At 40.8% G+C, this 18,153-nt stretch overlaps 2 protein-coding genes across 3 annotated transcripts; one reads left to right on the forward strand and one right to left on the reverse strand.

The window, feature by feature from the left end:
* Positions 1-1,542: 1,542 nt before the first annotated feature.
* Positions 1,543-3,003, reverse strand: LOC120415548 (cyclin-H). The gene is made up of 5 exons (XM_039577118.2): positions 2,797-3,003; positions 2,542-2,738; positions 2,280-2,481; positions 1,881-2,221; positions 1,543-1,820 (listed from the first exon to the last, which is right to left on the reverse strand). The coding sequence occupies exons 1-5, from the start codon at positions 2,911-2,913 to the stop codon at positions 1,676-1,678; spliced, it is 1,002 nt and encodes a 333-aa protein (XP_039433052.1). The 5' UTR covers positions 2,914-3,003; the 3' UTR covers positions 1,543-1,675.
* A 2,216-nt stretch (positions 3,004-5,219) lies between these two features.
* On the forward strand, positions 5,220-14,089 carry LOC120415562 (uncharacterized). 2 transcript variants are annotated; one of them, XM_039577135.2, is made up of 4 exons: positions 5,220-5,735; positions 5,795-6,476; positions 6,614-9,824; positions 12,467-14,089. In XM_039577135.2, the coding sequence occupies exons 1-3, from the start codon at positions 5,688-5,690 to the stop codon at positions 9,814-9,816; spliced, it is 3,933 nt and encodes a 1,310-aa protein (XP_039433069.1). In that variant the 5' UTR covers positions 5,220-5,687; the 3' UTR covers positions 9,817-9,824; positions 12,467-14,089. The 2 variants fall into 2 exon arrangements, with proteins under 2 accessions (XP_039433069.1, XP_039433068.1); XM_039577134.2 differs by lacking the exon at positions 12,467-14,089 and having other exon boundaries at positions 5,221-5,735; positions 6,614-9,825.
* Positions 14,090-18,153: the final 4,064 nt, after the last annotated feature.

Raw genomic sequence — 18,153 nt, forward strand, 5'->3', positions numbered from 1 at the left:
TACGTATTTTTTGATTTTCGAGATTTTTTGATATGTTTTAGGGGACAAAAATCCGCAACTTTTGAGCCATAGAGAAACATGGTCAAAAAATCTGCCGCCGAGTTATGATTTTTTGAAAAAATAGTGATTTTTGGAAAAAATCGAAGTTTCATGCAAAAACAAGTTTGACATTATTTTTTAATGCAAAATTGAATTTGAAATCGAAAAGTACTTTTTGCAATTACGTCGTTAAACTATTTACTTTTCCTGTCATTCTTGAACGACGAAATAGCCTACTTTTCTGTACCAAAAATAACAGAATCGAATAGCAACACTTTTCAAAATAAATGCTGAAAAGTTCTACTTTTCAGAACTCAAATGGATGCTGAAAAGTTGAACTTTTCAGCACTTGTTTCGAAAAGTAACACTTTTCAACATTTTTTTGATTTAAATGATTTATTGACAAAATACATGAAAATTTGACATAAAATTTCACTCAGTGTGTGTTTTTGGAATTGCAAAAAATGTTGTATGGAACTCGTTGCAAAAGATTTTTTCAGCACTCTTCGTATTTATCCAACTCGGTGAACCTCGTTGGATAAATGTACGACTCGTGCTGAAAAAATCCTCTTTTTGCAACTTGTTGCATAAACTACTATTACAGATTTTTTGATAAAGGGCTCCGTTTTCAAGGTATAGCCACCGAAAGTTTGATTTTATCGAAATATTTGCAGTTTTTCAATTTTTAAAAATAGTGACCATGAGTGACCATTTCTAAATTTTTTTTTTTTGAAAAGTTCAGAAAATTTGCTATAAAATTGTCTAAGAGACATTGAAGATTGGACCTCTGGTTGCTGAAATACAGCGGCTTAAAGAAAAAGAAACACGAAAATTGAAGTTTTCTAAGTCTCACCCAAACAGCCCACCATTTTCTAATGACGATATCTCAGCAATTAATGGTCCGATTTTCAATGTTAAAACATGAAACATTCGTAAAATTTTCCGATCTTTTCGAAAAAAATGTTTAAATCAAGACTAGCATTTTAAATGGGCGTAATATTCAATGTTTGTTTAGACCTTTCTTGAATTGATTGATATTTTTCAGACATTTTGAATCCTTTTCCATTTTTTTAAAAGTAGTTTTTTTTTGTTGTTTCGTTTTTTGAATTTTTTATTCTTAATTTGTGATTTAGTTTTCTTGAATTTTTTTATCAATTTAAAAATACATATTTTTTATTAATTTTCTTTAGTTTTAATTTTTTCTTCGTTCATCATGAAAAGAAATTTTTATTTGACGCTAGAGGAAACCAGGCAAAGTGAAATTCCGATAAACTAGGAGCAAAGTTGCGATCGTGACAGTATCCACGGTAAGCTAGACGTCTGGTGCAAACTTGATTTGCCCCAGCTGTGAAGACTTATAATTTCATTTTTTTAATCACGTAGACTGCCCCTGATCGCATAAATGACCCATATGCATTTTCAACGTTTTTTTTACCTAAGACCACTTAGAAAGCGTGGGGTAAAAAATAAAGGCTTTCTTTCAACTTTAAATTCATCTGCTCATCCAATGATTAACACTTTTATTACAAATCGTTTTCCGAAACATAATTTGTACGCCGCAAGTAACCAAAAATGTAAACAAATGAGGCAAAAAAATATATATTAAACTTACCCGTGATTGGCAACCGCATCAACTTCACTCGATTGACATGTTGGCCGGATTGCTACTGTTCAGGTGGGACACTTCTAAGCTCACATCGGACGCGTTCATGTGGTAGGACGTCGCCATCAGTTCCGCCTCGTCCTCGTCTTCGTACATCTTCTTCATTCGCTGCTTGTAGCTGAAAAGGGACAACGCGACATTTTTAACTCTGGTCGACAAACAACACACTCGAACAAACATCTGACTGTCCGGGTTGTTCTCCTGGTTGCGGCACTTTTCCAGCTTCTTCTCCAGCTGGCGCACCTTGTCCTTCTGGGGCAGCTCGATGGTGCGCACCATCGACCGTATCCGCTTGACCGCCTCGATCAGCACCGGCAGCTTGTCCTCGGCCGCCCCGAACAGCGACTCGGTGACGTAGCTGTCCAGGTTCTCCTGCTCCTTGCTGGCCGCGTGCAGAACCGCCGCCAGGGCGATCTGCGAGGGGGCGTACATCAGGATGGCGTTCGTAAGGAAGGTTTTGTCTATGAAATCCTCGATTCCAGGGCGCAGCCGATCCGGGTTGTTCATATGGCAGCGGGTCTGGAATTGATTTTGATGTTGTTTGGCTAATGTGAAGGACAACTTAAGCGGAATCTACCTTAATATCTATCAGAAATCCCTCGACCGGCCGGAATGGATTGTGTATGGTGAGGTAATAGTTGAGCTCCTGCATCAGTAGCAGTTCGTTCGACAGAATGATGTCCATGGCCTTGCTGCGGTCACCCTTGATGTTGGCCACGAATTGATTGATCGACACGTTGAATTCCTCCACCTTGCAGGACAGGTAAACGCACGTGGCTCTGCAAACATAATTTTATTAGTTATTTACCTCTGTTAAGGAATCCCCTAAAACATCTCACAGGATCTCCTTCGGGTGATAGTCCATCGCAGAGTTGTTGAGGTAGAACCGCTTGAAGTAGTGAAAGGCGGTTCCAACGACGTACTTTGGCATCGGAGGCTCGAACCGCTTGCAGAACTCTTTTAGCTGCAGCTCGTACTGCTTCAGCAGAAGTCGCTCCTCGTCGGCGGACAGAAAGAAGGCCGCCTTTTGCTCCTCCTGAATTTGTTCGTTAATTCTAGACACAAATGGTACTTCTCTTATTCTAAATACTCACACTCATTGCGGCACCATGCCGCGCGATAAAGTTGTAATTTTGCAGCAGCCGGCGCTCCTGCAGTTCCTGCTCGGTTTTGAACGACCAAAACTTTTTCTGGGAACTTTGGGGGTACATTTTGGCTAAATATTGTTAGGAACTCAACAATCAAACCGGCCACAACCAAAAACGCAGCTGCAACAGCAAACAGCCGTCGATTTGTTTTGACGTTTGTCCTCATTTTTTGAACACAAACATACGTACACTCAAAACATTTTTGGCTAATTTAATTTCGATAAAAATTTGCGTAACCATGCAGTGTAACAACGACTGAACAAAGTTTTGTGCCACACTACACCCTTACCAAAAATCATGACTTTTTGAGTTCCAAATCCCACTTTTCATACGATTTTTTCAGTTCAACCCATATAACCATTTTTATGGTTGTAGTACCTGAACTCAAAAAATCGTATGAAAAGTGGGATTTGGAACTCAAAAAATCATGATTTTTGGTAAGGGTGTACATAAATCGACGGTAACATTTCAAAAGGCATCATGTACATTTTGACACTTTCTGGGTTATTGTATATTCTGAAAGTACTTCTAATAAGCTACCTCTCCACCAAAAATGAGCAAAAGTTACTTCAGTAAAGTCTGTTTAATCATGATTTTAAATAAAGTAACATAAACAAAATCTCTGCCATCAGCAGTCCCTGTTTACATAGCCCTGTCAACCTGTCAAACAAAAGGCTACATAAACCTCGTGACGAAAAAAAAGCAACATGAAAAAAGCGCCATGTACATTCGGCGAAGAAAAACGAATCATAACAAAGCGCCCCCCTCAGTGACAGCAGGGTGATATCGACGTTGGTGATTTCAAAAGAAGTTATGTTTGTTTTTCTCAAATAAAATTACGGAAATAATGTTTTATTGAATATGGATCATCAAGTATCAACAAAAGCAACGTTTTTCATCGTTTGTTATTATTAGAACATCTTATTTTGCTTTTACATGAAAATGGTTTTGAAAATGGATGCTCAACATTCAAATGCGTTTTTCTCAAAACGCATGGTTTGTACATGATGCTTTTTGAAATGTTGGCATCGAAATGTCGCGCAAAACCAGACAGATAACCGAAACAACATCTCATCGCACAGTAAAGCAGGTAACAAAATTTTGTTCACATTTCTTTTTCTTAAATTTCACTTTTAAAACGTCAGGGTGGATTACCATCAGCTTATTTGGTAAAATTAATTTTTTGAGGTCAACGTTGACAGAATCCTCATCAAAAAATGTCTTTTGAAACTCACATAGAAACATGCAAAAAAAAACTTCAAAAAAAAATTTCTTGGCTCCCTAGCAAAGGTTGACATCAGATTGGTTCCAGCGCGTGTGATTGTGCTTGAGCCTGAGATTCTTGGGGAAAAAATCAAAATATTTAAAACCCATAATTTAAAAAAAAATATGGCTTTCAAAATTGAAAAATTTAAAAATAAAAAAAAACAGGAATTTTAAATTCATAAAAAAAATACCTAAGGTCTTCAATTCTTTCAACTCCAAAATTCCAGAGTTTTTTTTAATAGGTCCTATAAACATATGAAACACAGTAGCTTATAGGATCTCTGAAAAAAAAAACTTTGGAATCCTGGAATTTTTAAATTCTTATTTTTTACTAGCATAAGGCTAGTATGCAGATCGGAAGGAAAGGGGTCAAGAAACAGCTTTACGAACAGCAGAACAAAGGAGAGGGAGCGATTTCTTGGGGCTTTTCTTAACCCTCTCTGACTTGCTTACGCTGCCGCTGCTGCCCATTTGATTTTTTTCTTGACCGGTTCCTTCCGAAGTGCGTACACTCAACCCCCGGTGGTTGGTCACGTTTTCGTTTGACACTTTTTTAGTTTGTACCTCGTTGGTTGGTCAAATTCAAACTAAAAAGTGTCGAACTGTCACTTTTTACACGGCGCTCACGCACACTATCTAAACAAACGTTTGGTAGTGTGTGTGAACTCCGTGTAAAAGGGGTGTCAAACTAAAAAGTGACCCCGTTCGTTTGACAACAGTTGGTGTCAAACCATCGGGGTTTGAGTGTATACCGCTATAGAGCTTTATGACGTTTCGCGTACGCACACTAGCGCACCATTTGATTTTGCTGGCCGGACAAAATTTAACCTCACTTTTTTTTCGTGTATACGTACACGCAATGCATGCGCACGTAAATAACTCTATAGAGGGCAATACAGTTTTGCTTGTGATATAACAAAAGACACAGCTGATTTTGACAGACGAGTTTCTCTACTCCATTTGCCTATGTCTGCGTGTTAATTTTGTTATAAAAAACACACTCTCGCGGTGGATATCTCTATTTTAACTCAATTTTGAGGACATGTTGTGGTAGTTTATTGTGGTTATTCTGTTCAATGACTAGTCCCTCTCTAACGTGCACAGCACATGTCAACTTGGAGAGCTGTCAAAACGCGAAAAAACGAAAAATCGCGACGAAAAGTTATTGTAGGAGGACGTCTTTCTCCTCGCTGCAGACGAATCCAAATTAATTAATAATTCCTCGTACCGCGTCTGCATTGGGTTGAAGAAATGGTCCGCAAGAAATCGTGGTAATCGTGGTGAGCGCGTCCCCCAAAAGTAGCTGCCAACCTCGGAACTACCCACTCGGCTCAATTCGTCAGCAGCCTTCGTCGATTTGTTTGTTTTATTTTCTCGTAAGGTCACGGATTTGGGAAAAAAGGTTTTTGGATGGCTGCAACGACTTGAGTGTCTTGCGAGTGGAGGGGGAGGGCCTTCTTTATTCCAAGGTGGTGAAACGAAAAAGTGAAATCTCGTCCGCCTAGCGGGTTGAGGTTCGGACGGATTTTCCGGGAGTTCTGCTGCAATAACCAGCTGGTCTCCGTCTTGGAATGTCCATCATGTACGGAAACCGGGAAGCAGTGCGGGTTAAGGTCAAGGTAGGTTTGATGGGGTTTATTGGCTGGGAATTGGGTTGTGACTGATGTTTTCTTTTCAGAAATGTGAGAAGAATGTCCCACCAGAAACCCGCAAGTTCAGCGTCGATCCACAAATCACCAGCCTGGAGGTTCTGTACTCGATTCTGGCAAAGGCCTTTGATCTCAAAACAGACTTTGGAATAAGCTACAAGTCGGTGGACGCCAACGGGCTGGAGAGTTACCTGGTGGTTCTATCGGATTGGGATCTGGACGCGGCCTTTTTGCGAGCTCACAATCAATCGATCGCAACGAAGAGCGAACCCTGTCTGAATCTACGCGTGGACATTAAACCCTTCTCGGAAACTTCGGAATGGGATGGAGCGGGTGGTTCCGGGGGGATTACGCGCGAGTTGGTTTCGTTGCAGCAGTCTATCGGAGCCGGCCAAAAGTACGTCCAGACCAAGCTGCCCGGGCTGATCATGAACCAGATGGAGAAGACGTTTTCGCTGGTGCAGCGAGCGCTCAATCTGACGGAGGACCCGTTGATGACGCAAGCGATTCGACCACCGCTAGCGGATGTCGAGTTTCGAACGTTTTGCGACTCGGTTGGGCAGATTGTCGAGCCGGAGCAGTTGCGGAAGGTGATCTATTTGGGTGGGATCGATCCCAGCTTGCGACGGGTCATCTGGAAGCACATTTTGAACGTGTATCCGGACGGGATGACGGGTCGCGAGCGGATGGACTACATGAAGCGGAAGTCGGGTGAGTTTATAGCGCCTCATTGGTTTTGATTTGTTGACCACTTAAGAACAACCTCAAATTATTCACGCGCCATCGAACACCACTCCAAACATTGCGTTCTTTTTAAAAGCTGTCCTTTCTCTTTCCTCGTGTTCAAGGTGAATACTACAAGTTGCGTGACGTGTGGCGCACGGCCGTCCAGCAGGGCAACATCGTCGGAGAACTGGCCTACGTGACAAGCATGGTGCGGAAGGACGTCCTTCGAACTGATCGATTGCATCCGTTCTACGCCGGCAGCGACGACAACCAGAACATTGCGTCTCTCTTCAACGTCCTCACGACGTACGCCTTGAACCACCCGCAGGTCAGCTATTGTCAGGGTATGTCCGATATTGCCTCACCTCTGCTAGTTACGATGGCGGACGAGGCGCAAGCTTACATCTGCTTCTGCGCCATCATGACTCGGCTGAGCTGCAACTTTATGCTGGACGGAATCGCCATGACCCTCAAGTTTAACCACCTGTCCGAGGCGCTCCAGTACTACGATCCAGATTTCTACGCGTACTTGAAGATGCACCAGGCGGACGACCTGCTCTTTTGCTACCGCTGGCTGCTGCTCGAGATGAAGCGAGAGTTTGCCTTCGAAGACTCGCTGCGAATGCTGGAAGTCCTGTGGAGTTCACTTCCACCAGCAGCCCCCAAGACGGAACTCGCCCTGTTTGAAAAGGAGTACGAACCTCCTCCGGTGGTCGAACCGCAACCGACGAGTCCCTCTCAGGTCGTTCTACGAACACCTCGCGAAAACGCTTACACCAAGGTTTGCGCGCTGCGACGCCAAAGCTCAGCCCTCTCGCTGGGTTGCTCAATCCCGGTCAGTATTCACGGTGCCCCAGGCAAGCTGGAAACCACCAAGCGACTCAACCTCAGCCTGGACGAAAACATCACCCGCGAAAGTCTCTACACCAACGCCCGGACCTTCTCCAAGACGCACCAAAGTTTGGACGAAGCGAAGTCCGCGCTCGTCAAGCAGCGCAAAATCGCGCGAAGCGTCGGCGATGACGATATCCTCGAGGGTCACATCGGCCAGGAAGAGCTGGAAAGCGGTGACGACAACGTTTTCGCCGATGGAACGTGCGCCAAACTGCCCGTCACACCCGGGAAGAACCCCTTTTTGGATAGTTCTTCCGAGTCGACGACACCGGTGGAACCGACGACGATGGTGGCCCCAACGGAACCGACTACGTTTGCGTACGAAGAACCAACCGTACCGGATGAACCGGTTCAAACTGTGGCGACTGTGGAGCCGGAGCCACCATCGTTGCCGACCAGTGCCGCAAGTAGTACACGAAATTCACCGGTCGTAAGCCGGAGCAAGAGTTTGTTTTCCTCCGGGACCGGGAATTTGCTTGCGCGGCAGCTCAGTCAGCGGAAGAACCTCGCCGGCAGCGGAGGACACTTTAAAGACTTGAAGGAAAAGTTGGTGGCCAGCAAAAAGGGCATCTTTGCCTCGTTGGACAAGCAGGAAATTGAAGGAGTGGCGTCGGGACCGGGAGATGATCGGAAGCCTAAGCTGGTGAAGAATTTTAACGAGTTTTTGAGCTTTGCCGCGATGAACCGAAGTCGGATCAGTGATCGGTTGAACAACAAACGAATCCCGTCGTCGCTGGACTCTACCGGAAGCACCGCTACGATCACCACCGGGTCGTCAATTACCATCGATGACGAGTCGACGGACACGATCGACTACGACGAGTTGAAGCGCAAGCCGATGATCAAACTGACCAAGTCGTCGTTCGATGATTCGGATTCGTCCAGCATCGGCGTGCCGGACTCGGCGACGGCCGTTTCCCGCTCCAGCGACAACAGCAGCTTCATCGTAGACGATAGTTCCGTCTCCGTGTCCCCGGTGCATCACCCACTGCCCGAAATGGACGTGGAAAAGCCAGAAGACGAGGACGAAGAAAAACCAAACTTTCAGCCGCAACTTCAGGACGGCAGCAGTCCGGACGATTCGCAGGAATACTTCCCCATGACGACGTCGATGACCCGCGAGCTGCGCTTGGAGCTGGAAAACCTCGATCGACACGTGTTCGGCACGGACTTTCACAACCAGCAGCGGTTCTACACGTTGAGTGGCTGCATCGAGCTGGACACGCCACCGGAGAGTAACGACTCGATCAAAAGTCAGGTGCAGGCGCGCCCCATTCGATACCGCAAGTTGAACTACAACGGAGCGATCGACTCGATGGAGATTCAGCGTGCGGATGAAATTCTAGATTTGAGAGAAGCGAGCGGTCCTGCTGGAACCGCCGGAACGGGAGACATCGTACGGTATCGTGACAAGACCAGACCTTTGAGCAGCGAAATGGACGTGGACAGAAACAGCAAACGGATCAGTACTTCCAGTGCCAACGCGGACGTCTTCGTTTGGGAGAATCCTCTGCACCAGTGCGAAAGTCCCGGCGAGCTGTCCCAAGCGAAGCAACCCACAACGATGATCGAACGGACGGCCACCACGCCCGATGAACATCCCGAGCTTGAATATGATGGCGAAATTATCGTTGAATCAGCCACCGGAAAGAAATCCGTAACACCAATCCGACTGGTACGACGAACGGGCGATCAATCCGTCACAAACTCCAACCGCAACTCGATGATCCTCCCGGACTCGGACTCGGACGACTCGATCGGGCTACGATCGCCAGCGATCAACTTCAAGTTCCACCCAAACAACCCCTTCTTCGACGCAAACTCCTCGGAACCAATCCGCGTTCCAGCCACGCTGGCAACCCGCCTCCATCCCGAAACCAGTCTGGACATTCCAATCCCAACCAACATGACCGGCTCCAGCAACTCCTTCGAGGAAGCTTCCGAAGCGTCCAAAGTCGATCTGGCCATCCAGCAACCGTCGGCCAACACCCCACCCAACAATCCGGAGTACTCCGAGTCGATCAAGATCGCGGGCGTGCTCCCGCCACCGCACGAGTTCGGCGGCGGAAACCCCTTCCTCATGTTCCTCTGCCTGACGATTCTCCTGCAGCACCGCGACTACGTCATGAAGATGGGCATGGACTACAACGAGATGGCGATGCACTTTGACAAGATGGTGCGGAAGCACAACGTGGTGCGCGTCCTTAACCAGGCCCGCCAGATGTACGCCGAGTATCGGCGGATGTTCCAGCAGCAGTTGCACCAGCAGCAGCAGAAAGGCCATGCCAGCGGAAGTGCCAGCATGAGCAGCAGCATGTACGGGAACTTGGGAGGAATGGGGACGACGACGGGGACGCCTGGGGTGACGGTTGGAGGAGCCGCGGCACATCCCCGGCGGAACACGACCAGTGGGCTGACGTTTACGGCTTAAATCGAGTGGTAAGTAAGCAGATTGAAGGGTGAGATTTTCGGTGAGTCCCATGTTATGCAACGACTTGTACACTTAGCGATCTTCGAATTGTTCTCCAAGAAGTGTAAAGTTTTTTAAAAGTTTTGCAAAACTCTGGCAACCCTGTCGGGAGATGTCGGCACATAAATTGACTTCATGTTACTTTTAAAGGGGAGTTTTTACTAAGTTGGCGTTTGGAGCTATTTGAATTAACTTTTAAATTTCCGTTTTTAATTTATCCATTCAGAAATTTTGAAAAATTTTCAGATCTTTAAGATCGCACTTTGCGATAAAACTGAAGGCGTTCAAGAAAAGTTTTTCAAGTCTCTTTTTTTTTATTTTTACATTTTGAATTTTCAAATTTATATATGTTTTGATTTTCAAGAATTAAAAAATTCATGGATTAAAGAATTTAAAAACCTAAACATTCAAAAATCTCAAATAATAGATTAAAAAATTCTAAAATTCAAAAATACAAGAAAAATTATTCAAAACTTCAAAAATAAAAAATTAAATTAGCATTACATTTAAATTAAATAAAAAGAATTAAAAATATACTTTAAAAAGTTTTGAAATTTAAAAAATTCAACAAAAAAATATTTTATTTTATCTTTATTTTGGAGTTTTGAAATTTAAAGGAGAATGGGCAAATTTGGTCCAAGGATGTACACGAACGGGACCAACTTTTTTCGGAAGATCTCGCCGAGACATGAAAAAAGTCTTCTGGACCAACTCTCTAAACCCCGGGGTTCAAAAGTTATAAGTTGTTGAAGTTTGAGCATTTTGAGTTAAAATGTACAATAAATCGAATTTTTGCTATTTCTAAAATCATTCATAAAATCTCTACCAGTCTACCACACTCACTGAAGCTATGCGGGTATGTTCCGTTGTCAAAACCGGTCGACATTTGGATTGTTACGGTAGTAGACCCAAAGTAGACCCACAGATCTTAACTCCAGGGAGTCCTAGGAGAACCCAGGACACTCCAACACATCAGCATAGTAGTCTACCATACTCACTGAAGCCATGCGGGTATGATCCGTGGTCAAAAACCGCCGACATCTTGCTTGTTACGGCGGTAGACTCACCGGTCTTAACTCCAAGGAGTTCTCGGATGACTCAGACCATCCCAATGAGTTGTCACAACATTGCACTGAAGCCTTCCATACTCACTGAAGCAGTCTGAGTCGGATCCGGTTTCAAAATTTTGAAGTTTCGACTTGTTTCTATGGGATGCCTCTTGCACAAACGGTTCAAACGGATAAAAACAAGAGAAATCATGTTTCAATCATGCTAAGACATATCAGAACTCATAGTTTTTGCTGATACGCGTCGAATGAAGTCAAGAAAATCGAAATCCATAATGAAACAGAGATTTTATGAATGATTTTAGAAATAGCAAAAATTCGATTTTTTGTACATTTTAACTCAAAATGCTCAAACTTCGACAACTTGTAACTTTTGAACCCCGGGGTTTAGAGAGTTGGTCCAGAAGACTTTTTTTCATGTCTCGGCGAGATCTTTCGAAAAAAGTTGGTCCCGTTCGTGTACATCCTTGGACCAGCTCCCATACAAATTTGCCCATTCTCCTTTAACACATCTAAATTTAAATTTCAAAACTCCAAAATAAAAACAATTTTTTTTTTTTGTTTCATTTTGCAATTTTTTGAATTATTAAATATATGTTTTTTTTAATTCAAGAATTTTGAAATTTAGATTTTATAATTTTTTACTTTTTAAACTCTTTTTGGAATTTTTTAATTTCTATTTATTTTCAATTTATGAACTTCGGATTTTTTTCGGAATTTTTGATATCTTTTTTTCAACTCTAAAATTTTGAAGCTTTTGATTTTTAAATATTCTTTCTCGAACTAGGAATTTTACAATTTTAGAATTCTGGAAATTTTTTATTTCGAAATTTTTTAGTTTTACATTTTGTTTGTACATTTCAACATTTCTGCATTGTACATTTCTGAAATCCTGATTCTTTGATTTTTTGCACGAAAATTCAATGTTTATTGTTATGGCTTTTCCCTCTATTTCATTCAAATCTGAGCAAAAACAAAATCCGTACTTCTGATTTTCGAAATTTTAAGATTCGGGGCTCAAAATCTAAATTACATCGAAAGCCACTTTCGCTTCATCCATAAAATACGTCACGCTAAAATCAGCCAAAATGCTGGAGAATGCCTTATGGTACGTTCGTTTGAAGAGCCGGTGCGGCACTGAGTGCCACACTCGTCGGTGCCAGTTTTGGTTCAATCGAACGTCATTTGTCAGTGCGCGTGGAACTCGCATGAAACTGAAAAAATATCGAGTGCGGCACTAGAGTTTCAGTTCCAATATGGCGGCGAAACTCGTGCGGAACTAGCGCGAGTTTCTTCAGAGAAACACTTTGACAGCTCTGAGTGCGGCACTCAGTGGGGAACTAGCCATCAAACGAACGTACCATTAGATGGATTAACGCTGAGCATTCTCGTGTCATTATTGACAATTGAAGTTCGCCCATGACATTTTCATTGAAACATCACAAACATTAAAGCGGCCAGGCCTACTGCTTAAAGTTAACCGCAGAGATGATTCTTTGCAATGGATTAAATATTCAGGTCTAAGTTTAATGTTATCTTTGCAGATTGTTGTAGAACATGGGACTTACCGCGAAACAATAAATTCGTTGGTGCTTGATGTGGTAGACAAGCGTCAAATTTATACTAAAACAGCAAAACTAGAATGTAACTGTGATGGTTCGGGGATGACCTAAAATAATTTTATTTATTTTTACGTTTACTTAAATACTCGTTTTTAACTGTTACAGTAAATTTTCCTTTCTTGATAATTTCCAAAGATTTGTTTAAACAACTATTTATATTTAAACTGCAGCTCTTTCGTGATACTTTAAGGACTGATTTTAGTTTACCTCATTAAAAAAACGAATTAAGTTATTTCCTCTCCTGCATTTTGTGAAATAAATTAAGACATGAATATAGATTGACCATTCTTACTGTTGCAAAATAATCGAATTAGTCGTAAGCAGTAAATACACCATGCAAAAAGTCAATAAAATTTCAACCCAACAGGATATGGCTATAAAAGCTATATAACAATTGCCTATACATAGATTACAGCATAGTTGGAGACATATATATTTACGTGAAAGGGGTTAGCTTTTGCAGCGTTTGAAATTCACGATTGCTCTGTTTCAAATTGGCACAAAGCTTGTTCCTTTCAACACATTACCTGTTAATCAGTCTAATATCTCCCCCGATTTACAAGGACTTATAGATAGAGAGAGAGAAAGAGAGTAAGTGTGGAACCACGGAACGCTATTTAACCTGAATGGAGAGAGTAGGATTTATATTTTTAGGTGATTTTATTTGTCCAAGACCAGTTCTCGTCGCACTTTGCCGGTGCGTTGTAAATTTAGCTAAGGTGTGAAGTAAAAATGAAATCATTGCGCCAATCGACAATGGCAAACATAGGATAGCAGAGCAAAACACAATCGGAGCTTAACTAACTTCTCTCAGTTTAAGGCGTTTCTTAAACGTATACTATGGCACCTCCTTTCGGGCTTGTTCATTCCTAGTCCTTCGCAACTCGTGCGTCGGACAGCACTATTTACTTTCGTCTGTACAAGTTTCTCTGAGTAAACTAAAGATGCAAATTCAAATTAAAAATAACCAGAAAAAATAGCACAAATAGAAGAGAAATACTTGACATTCTGCGCTTACGGTGAGTGAATGCCGAAAACAAAATATTTAAAAACTACGTAATTTAAGCGAATCAAAGTGATTTTAAAACGAGAAAAAATATTTATTCACAAAACAGATAACAAATCACAACAAGTTTAAAAAAAATGCACCATTGGCTTGGCTTCACTGCTTAGAATTAAAGTTAACGAATATTGAGATTTCATTTCCAAATCTACCTTCACTCGATGTGCTCCCTTCCTTTAAATTGCACACACTAAGCCCCTAGCTTGAGTTTCAAAGTTTCTAAGCAATATAAATCTATCAACCAACAAATGATCAAAATTAACGTTAACAAACGGCGCGGTTCGAAAGTTGAAATCAACAACAAAGAAGAAGAAAAAAAAACATTCCGAACAATGACGATGGAAAATATTTGACTGAAGTAATTTTTTGAGTAGAAGTGTTCTACTAATTCACCGTACTTAGTTTGGGAAACCATCACGAGAAAAAAATAATGACAAATTAAAAAAAACTAGAACGTACTGGGAATAAATAAAAAGAATAAGGGGCAGTTAAATTACAGTGTATTCCACCACTTTTAGGTTAGTTTTTGAGAGAACAAAATATGCATGTGAAACCATTTATCCGATACAAAAAAAAAGCAGCAGAAATCATTTACCGAAAATAAAATGAACAAAAAAAAAAAAAAGCAAGTTGTGATGATTTTGATGACAGTCCATGTTTTAAAATTTTAAAGTCTTTAAATTTGCTTTTTAACTCCAATTATGAAATTAAGGTACGTGTTCGCTTTCTTTCTCCCTGGGCCTTGTAAAGTCAAGGGGCATGATTTGATCCTAGTGCATTAGTTAAAATTTGGGTATATATTCTTTTTTATAAGCACTATGGACACCACTTCATGCTACGAGAACTCGCTTTGCCGCAGCCCCAGGGCTTAAGCGTTGACCGATAAGCTGTCTTCGTGAACTAGGTAGTTCTCCGATAGTGAAAATATCACAATTGCACAAGACACCGCTGCTTCTGTGACTTTTTCACTATCACAATGTGGGATTTAGGTTGGGACTTCAGGATAGTACAATTGATTTGTTGCTTAGCATTAGCATTTAAAATAAATCTGTATTCTTTCAAAATCTATTTAAAGTTAAAGTTAGTTGCAATTGTTAAGCTAGAGTAATGCTGTCAATAAACTTTGATTGATGTTGACTACTAGGCATATTTTATGTCAAAATTTTCATAGAGTCTCGATCAATCAATAATGTAATGATATCGGACAAAATTCGTTGATCTGTTGAACTAACGGTTTTCGGATTATGGTTGTATCGACCATTGTTGCGAATCGAGGAACTACGGATCTTTTGACGTAAATGGTCATTTCTTTTTCAAATCGCGATTTCTATCCTATTTGTACATTATTTCACAAATTTTAATTGTTTTTTTTATAGAAGTAGTACTGCAACAGTTAAAGGAACGTTTCGTTTTGAACATTAAGTTTAGAAGATTTTAGATTAAAGTTTAGATTTTCAATCCGAAATAGTTAGCAAATGAATATTTGGACTTATATGAATAATTGAACATTTTGGACTTATGAATAACACACAACTGTGCATTTATTCTAGAGTCAGATCCATACAGCGTCAGTGTTTATTTGGTCGAAGTGTACTAATTCATTGGCAGATCTGATTCTAGTTGTAATGTACGACAAGACTACTGACGGACGTGACAGGACGAGGGCCCAGTTTAGAGGTTTCGACATCAACGATGTGCGGCTGGATCACCCTCCCAAAAAAAAAAAAAAAAAAAGGTACGTGTTCGCTTTCTTTCTTTTTTTAACTAAAGGAGCCAGGAGCCGTGTTTGACAGTTTGCCAAACTCGCAAACTTGTTTGGGGACCATCCACAAACCACGTGGACACTTCTTTGGAAATCTACAAAAAAAACTTTTTTGCATGGAGCGTGGACAATCGCCATACCCCCCCAAACTATCCACGTGATTTATGGATGGTCCCTTGCGGCAAACTCACAAACAAGGCAAAATGTATGCAGGCTGACGTTTGTATAAACTTTTTTTTCAGTTTAGCAGCGATAATTTTGTTTTATGGGTTGAACTCACAAATATGTGTATTTCTCTAAAATTTCCCAATTTTGTCGATAATTTTGTTTTATTTGTATTAAAATTCTTCATGCATTCCAGAATTCAAAATAAGTTTTTCCATACAAGGCTCGATACAATTTTGCCGGCAATTCATATAAACCGAATATAATTTTCTCCTTCGTTTCTTCTTCTTCCCTCTCTCCCATATGTCTTCCAAAAATGGGGGGGGGGCTTCAGCCCTGGCTACGGGCCTGGTATGAATCAAGTTTTAGATAAGTACCTCAAGAGTTATGCTAAAAACTTTACTTGATCCACCTTTAGGTGGTTGGTGCCTTCCTCGCATATTTTTATCAAAATATTTGAGATCCGGCCTCAAAAACAAAAAAAAAACATTAAAGTACTTATAACTTTTGATAAGGTTGTCAGAACTTCAATATTTTGAATGCGTTGGAAAGGTCTTTTAAATACTTTTCAAAAAATGTATAGCATACACAATCTTCGGAAGTTTAGCTAAAAACGTTTTTTAGCATAATTTTTGAAGTACTTTTCTAAACTTCATAATATTAACTAGGGTATTGTGGGACCTTAAGACGGATCGAATGAGACCAAAACGGTCCAAATCGGTTCAGCCAGTACGGAGATAATCGTGTGCATATTTTTCGGTGCACGGACCCGCATCCAGACACACCCACATACATTTGTTCAAAATTTGATTCTGAGTCAATAGGCAGGCCAAGGATTGATACCTAAGAGCATGCAATGGCACTGACCTTGTTGCGTGCTCTTCGGTTGACGTCCACGTAAGGAACATCCTGGAAGGAGCGTAACTAACTACATCCGTAGTTCTGTTAGATCATCCGAATTATCTTGATCAGAACAGTATAGCTCTGGTTCCTTGCGAGTGTCCTATTTTCTTACCTCCACGTTGGCTTGGTTTTCATGATGACCTAGCTGGTGGCCTGTGGAAACGGATCGTAAACCTTTGACCACCGCGGGTCAGAGTCGAGACGGCTAAAAGAAAGGGGAGTTATTTGTGATTGTAGACGGTATTGTTTTGATTCGCAGTATGTTGAGTCAACTGCTGTGGATGTACCTGAAACATCGCACAACGGGGTTTCTCTTCTCTTCATTCTCAGCTACCACCTATCTCCTATTTTTATTTTGCTCTTCTGATTCCCAATTCTTCACTGATTCTTCTATCTAATATCCAACATTTGATTTTAATTTTACTAACTTTTGATCCTCTTATCTCTCAAAGCTTTTCCACTCTTTTCTAACAATTGATACTGCTGTAACAAACTATGTTTTATTTTTTTTTCCTTAAAAATATACTTTTCCTTAATGTACTAGTAATATCAAGTCTATTTATCATTCGCCTAATCTTTTTTGATTTTATTGTGCGAATTTATTTATTTGAATATTTGAATAATTCTTTATCTGTCCTATAAATTATCATTAATCTAAGCTTGTTTTGTATCTCTATTTATTAACTATTGTCTAATTTTACATCTAATACATCTAGCTTCTCATTTTTATTCTTCAAAATACGCTCATCATTCTCTTACTATTGATACTTAATTTTTATAAAATAAATTCTTTTTTACTGTCAATTGTTTTCAATCTCCCCCCTTTTTTTTGAAACAAGTGAGGTTTGAGCCCTTACTCAATTGTTAAAGGATTAACACAGATATTACTATTGTATTTTTGGTAAACTTTTATAACATGCTTAGGACCAACAATTGTAACAAAACACCGCGACAAAAGAAATAGCAACAGATAACCAGACTCAACAATAGGGAAGATTTCAGGAGAAAACAATTCACAGTAAATAACAATAAGTTTTCGAATTCAAACTAAAAATAAAACAGTTTTTGCTTTAATGAAAGTAGATAGGCACACTATAAATGGTTAGGCGCTTATACTTACATCAAACCCTACTTAATGTACCACCCCCGGCTGAGTTAAAATGCGTAACCGGAAAAGAAGGTGTGCATGCCTGGCACGAACACTCAAAGCGTGTTCTAGCGTGCTGCTCGTACTGACTCAGAGCAAGGGTGAGATGTAGGTGTAAGGGCAGTGCGTGTTCGTCGGGAACCTAGTGCATAAGATCGGTCAAGGCCCGTTCTTACACTGAAAATTGCGAATTGCGAATTTGATTCTGAGTCAATAGGTATACATGAAGGGTGGTCTACGAGATGGAATAAATAAGTCAATTTTTCGAGGGATTTTATAGCCTTTCCTCAAAGAGGTGAGGCAGGCAAAACGATTTAGATTCAAGTCCGGAAGATTGTAAAAAGGGTAGTTTTTGTTAATTTTCGCACTTTCGACCCATCGTTGCAAGAGTTATCCAAAATATTGAAGATTTGGAAGTTACAGTTTGTGTAAATACAAAGTTCCGATGTATCGATAGTGGAAATATTAGGGCAAGCCACTCTAAGAAACAATATTTTAGAATTATGATGAAATTTTCTATTTTTATTTTAAACGGAGCGGATTTTTAATAATTGATCTTTAAAAAAAAA

This window comes from Culex pipiens, chromosome 2 (assembly GCF_016801865.2).
Source record: "Culex pipiens pallens isolate TS chromosome 2, TS_CPP_V2, whole genome shotgun sequence".
NCBI lineage: Eukaryota > Metazoa > Arthropoda > Insecta > Diptera > Culicidae > Culex > Culex pipiens.